This window comes from Drosophila obscura, unplaced genomic scaffold (genome assembly GCF_018151105.1).
Source record: "Drosophila obscura isolate BZ-5 IFL unplaced genomic scaffold, ASM1815110v1 contig_27, whole genome shotgun sequence".
Taxonomy (NCBI): domain Eukaryota; kingdom Metazoa; phylum Arthropoda; class Insecta; order Diptera; family Drosophilidae; genus Drosophila; species Drosophila obscura.
This window is the reverse complement of record NW_024542814.1, coordinates 190,281-202,172: the sequence shown is the minus strand read 5'-3', so window position 1 is coordinate 202,172 and position 11,892 is coordinate 190,281. Positions and strand designations below refer to the sequence as shown.

The 11,892-nt window shown below is 53.9% G+C and overlaps 1 protein-coding gene across 1 annotated transcript; it reads left to right on the top strand.

Moving 5' to 3' along the window:
• The first annotated feature begins 4,437 nt into the window (after positions 1-4,437).
• Positions 4,438-6,371, top strand: LOC121404630 (skin secretory protein xP2-like). The gene is made up of 2 exons (XM_041594433.1): positions 4,438-4,640; positions 4,940-6,371. Exons 1-2 carry the CDS (start codon positions 4,438-4,440, stop codon positions 6,369-6,371), a joined length of 1,635 nt encoding a protein of 544 aa, XP_041450367.1.
• Positions 6,372-11,892: the final 5,521 nt, after the last annotated feature.

The window sequence follows — 11,892 nt, the reverse complement described above, 5'->3', positions numbered from 1 at the left end:
GAAGGCTCCCGCTACGCGGCCACAGCCGGACACAGCGACCCGGGAAAAGAAGCGGAGCTTCGTCACGACGCACCATCGCCAGAGTCTGACGTAGTGTCACTGATGAGCCTGAGCTTCGCACCCCAAGGTGACGCTCCATTGCTACCGCCAACCAGTGACACTCCCCCACCCGTAGCCCAAGAAGAGCTATTACCACCACTTTTCGGAGAAGAGCCGGCAGAATCGGACTGCAGCATTCCACTGTCGTTCGAGGAACATGCCGACTTACTGCAGCTAGTTCGACTCCACCCGGGAGTAGCGGTGGTACAGGACGAGGCAGGCTGGGCAGAAGCACCAGTGGAGTGGCGGATCAACACGTCGGACCGACAGTTGCCATTAGACCTGATCAGCAACATCACGGTCTATCTGCGCAAGGCCACGGCCCGGTCAGGGGTAAGGCGACTGGAGGTACACGACGGACACTGCTTCCGCATCAAAATAACGCGACGCCACGCTGTCACCGTTACTATTCGGACCCCCCGAAGTGAGGAGGGCGTGTGAAGGAGCAGACGCTCCCCCACATTATTTTTTCACCATGAAGGATCTCTTATTATTATTTACTATTATTTTGTTATTTTTATGTTTTATTTTCATTATTAGGTTAAGTGACGGCATTTGTTAGTAGTTAAGCTATGGCATTAATCAAAATTAGTTTAAGTACTTGCTCGGTCGTGACTTAGATAGGAGGGAAAAGCACAGTGATCGCTCGGGCATCACTGATAGCACTGATAAAAGCTCCAGAGTTGAGACATGAACCTCAACCACCAACATCAGTACAGAGTGGAGACACGAACCTCAACCAACCAACATCTGTACAGAGAGAGCGGGAGAGCAGAGAGCGAAAGCTCTACCACCAGCATCAGCACAGAGAGCGGGAGAGCAGAGAGCGAAAGCTCAATCACCAGCACCACAAGGGTGGGTTTATAAGATCGCAAGCACATGGAAAACGGGGGGAGATATATTCCAGACCAGCGAGCTGAACGGACGTGCCAGTGGAAGCAGCCAAGAAGACGAAGAAGAAGACAGATTTTGACGGCGAGCTAGGAAAGGGTGAGCAAGTCTCACCGTCGTGAGGAAGATGGCTGGCGAGCGGTGCGGTTAGGCAGGAGAAGAGGAAGAAGAAGAAGAAGAGATAAAATAAAAATGGAACTTAAATAACTACCAGCGCGTCTTCATCTGTCGATCGGTGCGTGTTTCCCCCCCTTGCCCAGTAGTTTTCCCAGAGGTGCCGCTTGGCGATTGCCCAGGCATCCTCTGTCGATCTGTGCATGTTTTCCTTCCCCTTACCCTATAGTTTCCCGGGGGTGCCGCCCGGCGACTGCCCAGGCATCCTCTGGCTATCTATGGCTGTTTCACTTCCCCCCGCAGACCTGTACCTTCCCCGAAGTGCCACCCGCGACTGCCCAGGTATCTTTGGGAGGGTCTCTGCGCCTACTCTCCTTCCCCTTACCCTGTTCCCCCAGCGACTGATGCCCAGGCATCCTCTGGCTATCTATGGCTGTTTCACTTCCCCCGCAGACCTGTACCTTCCCCGAAGTGCCGCCCGGCGACTGCCCAGGTATCTTTGGGAGGGTCTCTGCGCCTACTCTCCTTCCCCTTGCCCTGTAGTTTCCCCGGGGTGCTGCCCCGGCGACTGCCCAGGCATCCTCTGGCTATCTATGGCTGTTTCACTTCCCCCCGCAGACCTGTATCTTCCCCGAAGTGCCGCCCGGCGACTGCCCAGGTATCTTTGGGGAGGGTCTCTGCGCCTACTCTCCTTCCCCTGCCCTGTAGTTTCCCCGGGGTGCCGCCCGGCGACTGCCCAGGTATCTTCCGGAGAGTCTCTGCGCCAACTCTCCTTCCCCTTGCCCTGTAGCTTCCCTTAGGTGCCGCCCGGCGACTGCCCTGGCACTCCACAGAAGATCTCGACCGTGTATTTCGCACGTTTCCCTTGGCCTTGGCATCCCCGAGACGAAATCTCCGTCCCATGGCCACTCATGACTCGGAGTCCCGGCAAATTATAAATATGGCTGTAATTTCGACCCTGGCTTGACTGAGAGTTATACCCCAGCCTAGAACGCATCCTTACATTACGGAAACAAAATATTCAACGGAGATTGTGGGAGGCAATGGGTCTGAACGTAGACAATCCTAAGCAAAATGGAAGTGGCAATAGCAACGATGGAAATACCGCCAGAAGAGCTTTTTCAGATGTCAAAACTTTGGCAAAAATTTTACATTTTAACGAGACCATTTTGAAAAATGTTTATATCATTTTAATTGCCATATCTTGTGAGTATAAGGTATGCCCAGCAAAATTTAAAGACATATGTACAAAAACGTTTAACTTATACGTTAAAACTTATGAGTGGTATCCAATGCCTCCAACTGTGCACAAGGTATTGGTACATGGGCACCAAATTATGGAAACCTCCGTACTTCCTCTAGGAGCTCTCGGCGAAAATGCGTCAGAAGCGCGCAATAAATTATACAAACGCGATAGGCTATCTCATGCAAGGAAAAGCAGCCGCCTAAATACTATGTCAGACGTGTTTAACAGAGCATTAGATTCTTCTGACCCACTTCTATCTTTTATAAATCTGAAGGAACGCCAAAGCTTAAACCATAAAAAAAGGCTACCGACAGAAGTTTTAGCTCTTGTGAGGAATGATGTCCTCACACGCATGGACCCTAAGGGGTTAAGAGCTATCCCGGTGGCCGGATAACCGGATAACGGCGAATTGCCTGGGAGGGGCTCGCCCAAAGGAGGGGCAACGTAGAGAGCCGCGATCGGAGGGCGCTACCAGGGAGAGCAAAGGAGCGCGGAAGAGAGGCGGGACAATGGGATCGGGCCGGCAGTGGTCCAGCGCATGACCTTTTATGGACATGCGATCACGCCACCAGCTGGGTCCCGTTGCCAAGCAAGTGGAAGGCAGAAGAGAGGCGGGATAGTGGGATCGGGCCGGCAGTGGTCCAGCGCATGACCATTTATGGCCATGCGATCACGCCACCGGTTGGGTCCCGTTACGAAGCAGGTGGAGAGCATCGGACGAGCCGATGGAAAATAACGCCGACGACTGGAGGGAAGTCCCGTTGTTGCCAGGCAGCGACGAGGCGGCCGTGCGCCAAGGAGGAAATAAAAGGAGGCGCGCGACTTCGGCTCGGGACAGTCAAGTGCGGAGAGTGCAAGTGCGTGTGACAGCGAATATCGAAGAGAGTCAGAAAGTTACCCAAAAAGCATCAAGAGAAAGGACCTGGTGTACCGCTCGCGCAACGGAAGGATCCAGTGAGAGCGAACGTGTCGTGTGCGAACCGAGTACGGCGGACTTGGGCTTAGCGCTAAGAGTCGTTGTCGTACTGGTTCTCAGAGCCGACAGTGCCACGCTTGGGGATCCCGAGGAACGGCGAGTGGGCAAGAAGGACAAAACGTGACAGTGAAAGCGTCAAGAGGAAGGAACTCGTGTACCGCTCGCGCAACGGAAGGATCCAGTGAGAGCGAACGTGTCGTGTGCGAACTGAGTACGGCGGACTTGGGCTTAGCGCCAAGAGTCGTTGTCGTACCAGTTCTCAGAGCCGACAGTGCCACGCTTGGGGATCCCGAGGAACGGCGAGTGGGCGAGAAGGACCAAACGTGACGGTGATCCCAGTGCTAAACCAAAGAATAGACTAAGTTGTCGTCCTTAAGCGTACTTCCTAAGATACTAATAAAGAACTCGTGTGTAAAGAAGCCAACCAAGTCTTTCTGCTTTGTCCCCCGGGCAACACCCAAATTCGTTGCAGCGAACCCACCGGCCGCTGAGTACGCCAAGTGCACACAAGGCGGACCAAACCGGTTCGTTACAACTGGCGCCCAACGTGGGGCCTGGTGACAAAGTAAGATCGATTTAGGGAGGGCAGTGCCGAGTTCGAAAGGAAGAAATGGGGAGACGACAATGGATCCACGCGATGAGGAAGGAGGACCTGGTTCAGTGTGGCCTAGCCTTTGGACTGCAGCTGGAAGGTACGCTATCCGAGATGCGCCGGGCATTCAAAGACTGGGTGGAGAAACACGAAGAGGAACCAGAATACGCAGATCTGATCGAAGAATGGGAGTTGCGCGCGGGCAGAACGACGCCCACGCCCCAGATGGAGGAAAAGCAGGAGGCGTACGAACGCTTGGCCATACCCGGCGGAACAGGACAGTCGGGAGTATGGAAGCTACCGGCAGAGGCCGCGGAGGAACTCATCGCCAGTCTGGCCGTGCCACAGAAGGGTCGATCTCCTAGCCGGCAGCGGACAGAAAGCCGAGAGAGGACGGCCATCCCAGCTCCCTCAGGCCAACGGGAGTCAAGGGGCTTTGCTGTCCCGTCGAATCGGAACGACCACTCTCTCACCTGTTTGGCCACGTGCGCATAGCTTGCTCGCAGCTGCTCGAGAGGGATGGTCGATGCAGAAGAGTGGAAAGGCACTTACCATCACCCATTGACAAATTCCTCGTTGCGGAAGTGGAGTACGCACGCGGCCAAGAGAGTGATATCGAGTGGGACAGGAATTCATCCCTACGTCATATCGATGGCCGGTATGCAGCCCTGTGATAGTCGCACGCGCGTGCGCGTTTCACCGATCCGGCCGCACCCCATCAGGTAAGCCCGGCAGGGGGCGCGTCAGAACGCGCCCGGTCCAGCAGAGGGCGCCAGAACGTGCCTGGGCCGGCAGAGGGCGCCAGAACCCGCCCGGTGTAAAGGCGCGGGCGGCCGTTGAAATTCAAACTTTAACGGCCGGGTTTACGAGAGGTCGCAGAGGGGAATCTTTCGTTGGGGAAGAAAGGGGGAAGTGTGAGGAATGATGTCCTCACACGCATGGTACCCTAAGGGGTTAAGAGCTATCCCGGTGGCCGGATAACCGGATAACGGCGAATTGCCTGGGAGGGGCTCGCCCAAAGGAGGGGCAACGTAGAGAGCCGAGGCCCGGCCACGGCAGAAGAAGAGTGGCAGGAGCGGCTACGTCGGGCGGAAGAGGAGGAGGAGGGCCTGTGGCAGCCTTCCCCTACAACGCCGGAGCCCGAAGACCGTGGCCAGGCCGAGCCGGAGGAGGAGGAGGAGCTGTGGCAGCGACGACCGCGGACCGAGGAGGAGGCGAGGTTTCCCGAAGGAGGAAGGGGGCCCCAAGCCTCGTCCCAGCAACAGCGGCCGGGAGCGGACGCCTCGTGGCAGCAGCAGCAACACCAGTGGCAGGGACCACAAGGCGCGGTGATCGGGCCGTACGTAACGCAGGAGGTGCGGACGGCGGTCCGGGGAGGAATGGTGTGGCACCACCAAATCCTCCACATCACCTGGGCGTCGGGGCCGGCACCTAGGGAGCCGGAGGCTCCGGAAGAAGCGCGGGTCTGGGAGGAGACGCCAGTCCGACGGAGCAATGGCCGCGACCCAAGGGGGCGGTCGGCGGCAGCGGAGCCAGCAGCGGAACCGGCAGCGGCGAGCGCGACGACAGAGTCGGCGGCGGCAGCGGAGCCAGCAGCGGAACCGGCAGCGGCGAGCGCGACGACAGAGTCGGCGGCGGCAGCGGAGCCCACTGTGGAACCAGCAACGCCGGGCGCGGCGGCAAAGTCGGCGGCGGCAGCGGAGCCGGCAGTGGAACCAGCAACGCAAAACGCGGCGGCAAAGTCGGCGGCGGCAGCGGAGCACACGGGGGAACCGAAGGAGGCCACGGCGGTAGCAGAGCCAGCAGCGGAACCAGCAACGGCGAGCGCAGCGGCAAACGCGACGGCGAAGTCGGCGGCGGCAGCGGAGCCCACGATGGAACCAGCAGAGGCGACGGCGGCAGAGGAGCCAACGACGCCAAGCGCGACGGCAGCGGAACCAGCAGCGCCGGGCGCAGCGGCAGAGTCGGCGGCGGCAGAGACAGCGGAGCCAGCAACGGCGAGCGCAGCGGCAGAGGCGATGGCGGCAGCGGAGCCAGCGACGGCAAGCGCAGCGACGACGGCAGCGAAGGCGGCAGCGGAGCCAGCCGCGAGCACGGCGGGAGTTTGCTCACCTGAGCCATGGGAGCGGGGTCCGTGGCAGTGGCCCGCGCCGGAAGCCAGGCGCGCCAATCCAAGGCCGGAGCGGCAGGTGTCGTGTCCGGAGGAGCGGGAGAGACCGCGGGCACCCATGCAGCGCCAGGCGTCGTGGCCGCAGGCACAGCGAGGGGCGGAGGGCCCACGCTGGCGGCCCGTGAGACGGGAGGAGTGGCCAGGGGCGGTGGAGCGCGTCCTGGCTCGAACGCGGTTCACCTCGAGGCGCATCAAGCGTCTGGTGAACGACGGAGGGGTCCGGTACCGGGTAACGGTGTCCCGGGACCACCAGGAGGTCTGCCGAGAATCTGGGGCTTGGTAAATAAACAGAGATCATGATAAGAAAAAAGGAAAATAAAAGGAGAACACAAACGTGAAGCGGACTTACGGGGAATAAGGGGAGGTCACCGCGAGACGTTGGCAGAGCGGCGGCAGAGGCCGACGAGACACGGCCGAGATGAATAGGGCTGCCGATGCCGCACGGTGGTCAATGCGCTGGTGAAGGCGAGCAATCGGTGCCGGGGTCTAAAGGAGGGGAAGTGAGAGGGATGGTCGATGCAGAAGAGTGGAAAGGCACTTACCATCACCCATTGACAAATTCCTCGTTGCGGAAGTGGAGTACGCACGCGGCCAAGAGAGTGATATCGAGTGGGACAGGAATTCATCCCTACGTCATATCGATGGCCGGTATGCAGCCCTGTGATAGTCGCACGCGCGTGCGCGTTTCACCGATCCGGCAGCACCCCATCAGGTAAGCCCGGCAGGGGGCGCGTCAGAACGCGCCCGGTCCAGCAGAGGGCGCCAGAACGTGCCTGGGCCGGCAGAGGGCGCCAGAACCCGCCCGGTGTAAAGGCGCGGGCGGCCGTTGAAATTCAAACTTTAACGGCCGGGTTTACGAGAGGTCGCAGAGGGGAATCTTTCGTTGGGGAAGAAAGGGGGAAGTGTGAGGAATGATGTCCTCACACGCATGGACCCTAAGGGGTTAAGAGCTATCCCGGTGGCCGGATAACCGGATAACGGCGAATTGCCTGGGAGGGGCTCGCCCAAAGGAGGGGCAACGTAGAGAGCCGCGATCGGAGGGCGCTACCAGGGAGAGCAAAGGAGCGCGGAAGAGAGGCGGGACAATGGGATCGGGCCGGCAGTGGTCCAGCGCATGACCTTTTATGGACATGCGATCACGCCACCAGCTGGGTCCCGTTGCCAAGCAAGTGGAAGGCAGAAGAGAGGCGGGATAGTGGGATCGGGCCGGCAGTGGTCCAGCGCATGACCATTTATGGCCATGCGATCACGCCACCGGTTGGGTCCCGTTACGAAGCAGGTGGAGAGCATCGGACGAGCCGATGGAAAATAACGCCGACGACTGGAGGGAAGTCCCGTTGTTGCCAGGCAGCGACGAGGCGGCCGTGCGCCAAGGAGGAAATAAAAGGAGGCGCGCGACTTCGGCTCGGGACAGTCAAGTGCGGAGAGTGCAAGTGCGTGTGACAGCGAATATCGAAGAGAGTCAGAAAGTTACCCAAAAAGCATCAAGAGAAAGGACCTGGTGTACCGCTCGCGCAACGGAAGGATCCAGTGAGAGCGAACGTGTCGTGTGCGAACCGAGTACGGCGGACTTGGGCTTAGCGCTAAGAGTCGTTGTCGTACTGGTTCTCAGAGCCGACAGTGCCACGCTTGGGGATCCCGAGGAACGGCGAGTGGGCAAGAAGGACAAAACGTGACAGTGAAAGCGTCAAGAGGAAGGAACTCGTGTACCGCTCGCGCAACGGAAGGATCCAGTGAGAGCGAACGTGTCGTGTGCGAACTGAGTACGGCGGACTTGGGCTTAGCGCCAAGAGTCGTTGTCGTACCAGTTCTCAGAGCCGACAGTGCCACGCTTGGGGATCCCGAGGAACGGCGAGTGGGCGAGAAGGACCAAACGTGACGGTGATCCCAGTGCTAAACCAAAGAACAGACTAAGTTGTCGTCCTTAAGCGTACTTCCTAAGATACTAATAAAGAACTCGTGTGTAAAGAAGCCAACCAAGTCTTTCTGCTTTGTCCCCCAGGCAACACCCAAATTCGTTGCAGCGAACCCACCGGCCGCTGAGTACGCCAAGTGCACACAAGGCGGACCAAACCGGTTCGTTACACTCTTTTGGAATCTCCTGATATTGAGCTTTCAACAACAAAAGCATGTAAAGACAATAATAATAATCAGATAGAAGAAAACGGAGATGATGAAATCAAGGGCGGCGGGGGGGGACCGGTATCAAGGTATGGCGTCACAAAACTTAATATTGGGCTTCAACTAATGTTTGATTTAATTTTGCAGGGATCCAAATCAACTTTAAAATAGGAATTGCTAAAAATGCATTATTAAAAATTCATTTATTGCGTATTCCTTATATATATTAACTTAAAATATTTTAAAACATAATTGTAGACAAAAATTTGAAAATTTTAACCATGTGGTGAGGGTGGGCGGGAAGGAAGGCGTGGTCCAACTGAAAAAAACAAATAAATCCGAAATTCTACCTTTATTTTTTAAGTATATGTACAAAGTTTCATGTTTCTATCTTCAAAATTGGTAATGATGCCAAAAAAACGGACTTTTTGCCCATAGTGCAGTGGCTATTATATTTTTTATCCATTATTTGGAGTTTTGTTTTTTCAACAAATTTTTCTGTTAGCCCTAGGGGGGCCCTCGGCAACTGCCAATCCGGCCTTGGACCTATTCCCGTCGTCTGACTTCATATTTCGTTTGCGTATTCTGTCGCTCGACTCGACGCGGGTGAGGCATTGACGAAGCCGAAAGCAGAGGCAAAGGCTAGCCTAAAAAAAATGGAAGAAATACCCCGCGCGCCCGTCGCAACATCAGCTTTTCAAAACAAAACGAAAAAATATTTTATGAACGCTTTGAATAAATGTACACATCTAGTAGAACATTTTCCAGAGCTTTAGCGAGTCTAATTTTCAAGATAATTTTAGTTTAGGAGATATGAGCAGAGATAACAACCTTTATTTTTATATATTGTATTTATTTCCCATCCCCACCCACTCTGCCCATTCCTCATTTATGTTGCGGCAGATCAGCTCAGGTCGCTACATCAGCCCTCACAACAAAACGAAACGAGAAGGAACGTGCGAGTCGCTTCTGGGGACGCGACTCTACTTGTACCCGTACTCAGTCAGTATATACATTTTTAAGCATATAATTTATTAAAATTTTGGAATAAAAAAAAAAATTTTACATTTTGCATTTTTTTTGCTACATATGTTATCTACATCTACATCTACAATGTATATTCTACATCTAACATGTAGATTATAGATGTTCCATATAGATTCTACATCTCCTCCTCTAGGGGTTGCTCGCGCACTGAACGCGGCAGAGTGTGTGGGCGAGAAGGAAAATGAGTTGCGTTGTTGTTGGCAGGAGGGGGCAGGGGAAGCAACAGAAAATTAATTCTGGCTATAATTATGATCCGATCTAATTCAGATTCGGCAGTCTGGTAGATATGGGCATTCTCTACGATACTGCGTTTTTAGTTTTATCGTATCTTTAAAAATGTGGGGGCGGGGCGAAATTTCGAAATACACTTGTAGCAGTGGGATATCACATGAGTCTGGAAACCAAATTTGGTTGCCCTAGCTCTTATAGTCTCTGAGATCTAGGCGCTCATCGGGACGGACAGACAGACAGACAGACGGATAGACAGACATGGCTATATCGACTCGGCTATTGATGCTGATCATGAATATATATACTTTATGGGGTCGGAAACGTTTCCTTCTCTGCGTTACACACATCCACTTTTACCACAAATCTAATATACCCTTTAACTCTTTTTTGAGTACGGGTATAACAAATACATGAAGTTGCCAGATACTTCAAAAAAGATCAAATATTCGAAATGAACAGTTAATTGGATCTATTTGCAATCAAAGCAAAAAAGGGAAAACAAAAAGAACAGAATGGAGGCAATAAGGGAGTATTTCTTAAAAAGCGAAAATTTTGGGCACCGTCCTGCCGATATTGAATCCGCAATACGGTTTGTTAATTCTGAATACAGGCACACACAGGGGTGTACAGTAGAAAACGTAGAGATATTGCGTACATTCTCGCCGTTCTTCGTCACATACGACGAACTGCACGTGAGACAGTTTGAAACAGGTGTAAGTATGATGTTATTTAAGCATGTTGCAATTTACTATCCAAAATATGTTTTCCAAAATAGCGTGGCATTCCTTCCAAAATTAAAATGCTGGTAATTGCGGCCCATACTGCTGAGCTGGACAGCCGTTTTGCAGTGCTCCACATTGCGGTGGTAAGTGAAAGCAATTTCATGTCTGGAAAAGTGTATAAAAATATTTGTATTTAACAGGCAGTCACAGAAGACACGACCATGGGCAAGGACAAGATACAGCTCCATGTGCAACGTGTGCTGGACCACATAGGAGGCATGAAGGAGAATGGTATAACCTTTTCCAAAAAAGTACTAGGGGTCATCAGCGACGGCAATGCTGCAAATGCAAAAGCAGAATTTCACACATACCACTACGCGCATTTGCCGGTGCTGCGGGACTATATACATCTAAAAAATAATTTGGCAGAGCGGTACCGCTATACAGACCGAGTATTGCGGAGGGTATATATGAGGAGCATATTCAAGAAGAGTACTTGGCAATCGGTGTTGGACCAGGCAGATGCGGCTGCAGCGCTGTCTCCTCACCGGGAGTACAAGGAGAGGCAGTTAGCCAACTTACGATTGGTTCTGGAAAAGTTTTTCGGACTGTGCCCATCGGACCAAATCAGCCTGCACAATGTCAATACGGATGAGTTGGAGGTATTCCAAACATGCCTGCAGGGAGAGATTAGCTTGCTGGCAGCCGGGTACGTACCGGAGCTTCGGAACAGAGAGACAGCGCCAATATTTCTGGCCCAATTTGCAGGAGTGTATATGAAGCTGCAAGACATTAGGTAGTATTAGTTAGTAGTTAGGTAGTTAGGTAGTTTTAATCCAAATAAATAAACTCAAAAATTTATGAACATGATATTGTTTATTGGTGTGATTGATTATGCTTGATTGATTATGATTATTGCTCGGCCTCGGCCTCAGCCTCGGCGCGGGCCACCTGCACAGCCCAACGCTCATGGGACACAGGCTCATCATCGTCAGGACGGGCATGGATGAGTCGAGCTGCTTGGATGACAGGGGCGGCGGCTCGGACGACTGGAGCGGCTTGGATGACAGGGGCGGCGGCTCGGACGACTGGGGCGGCTTGGATGACAGGGGCGGCGGCTCGGACGACTGGGGCGGCATCCTCGGCAGGGACGCGTCCACCATTACCGCGCCCACCATTTCCGCGTCCACCATTTCCGCGCCCACCATTTCCGCGCCCACGTCCACGTCCATTCAATCCTCCGAAGTTGGCTGCGTTCAACATATTTGCAATGTTCATCTGGCTCAGCCGGTTTGATTCCGCTTGCGCCGTGTTCGCGCGCAAGACGGCCTGCAGGGCCCGGTTAAGGGCACGCCGATCTCGCGACGCCCTTCCCGGTCCCTGGTAGATGCGACCCTCGTGTCCCCGTCTTCCTCGCTGTTGGTTGTCCATATTCTGTAATAAAAGAAAACAGAATGAAAAGTTTGTATTACAAATGCATATGTATGTGTGCATATGCACGCGTCTCGGTGCCATAACGGTAAAATGTTGACATACATATGTGAACGCAAAACATCTTGCAAGCACATATGTACATAGCAAAGTATATGTCGTATGTGTATGTACATACATGCAAAGCAAGGCGCTGAAATGTATATACATACACATACACACATTATTTTGACCGTTACGTTATGCCGTATG

What these genes read in the sequence shown, in the direction of transcription:
- LOC121404630 (XM_041594433.1), top strand. Translation starts at nt 4,438, where the DNA reads ATGGTCGATGCAGAAGAGTGGAAAGGCACTTACCATCACCCATTGACA. An exon ending in ATCCGGCCGCACCCCATCAG is followed by an intron (nt 4,641 to 4,939) that starts GTAAGCCCGGCA and finishes GCTCGCCCAAAG; the next exon opens with GAGGGGCAACGTAGAGAGCC.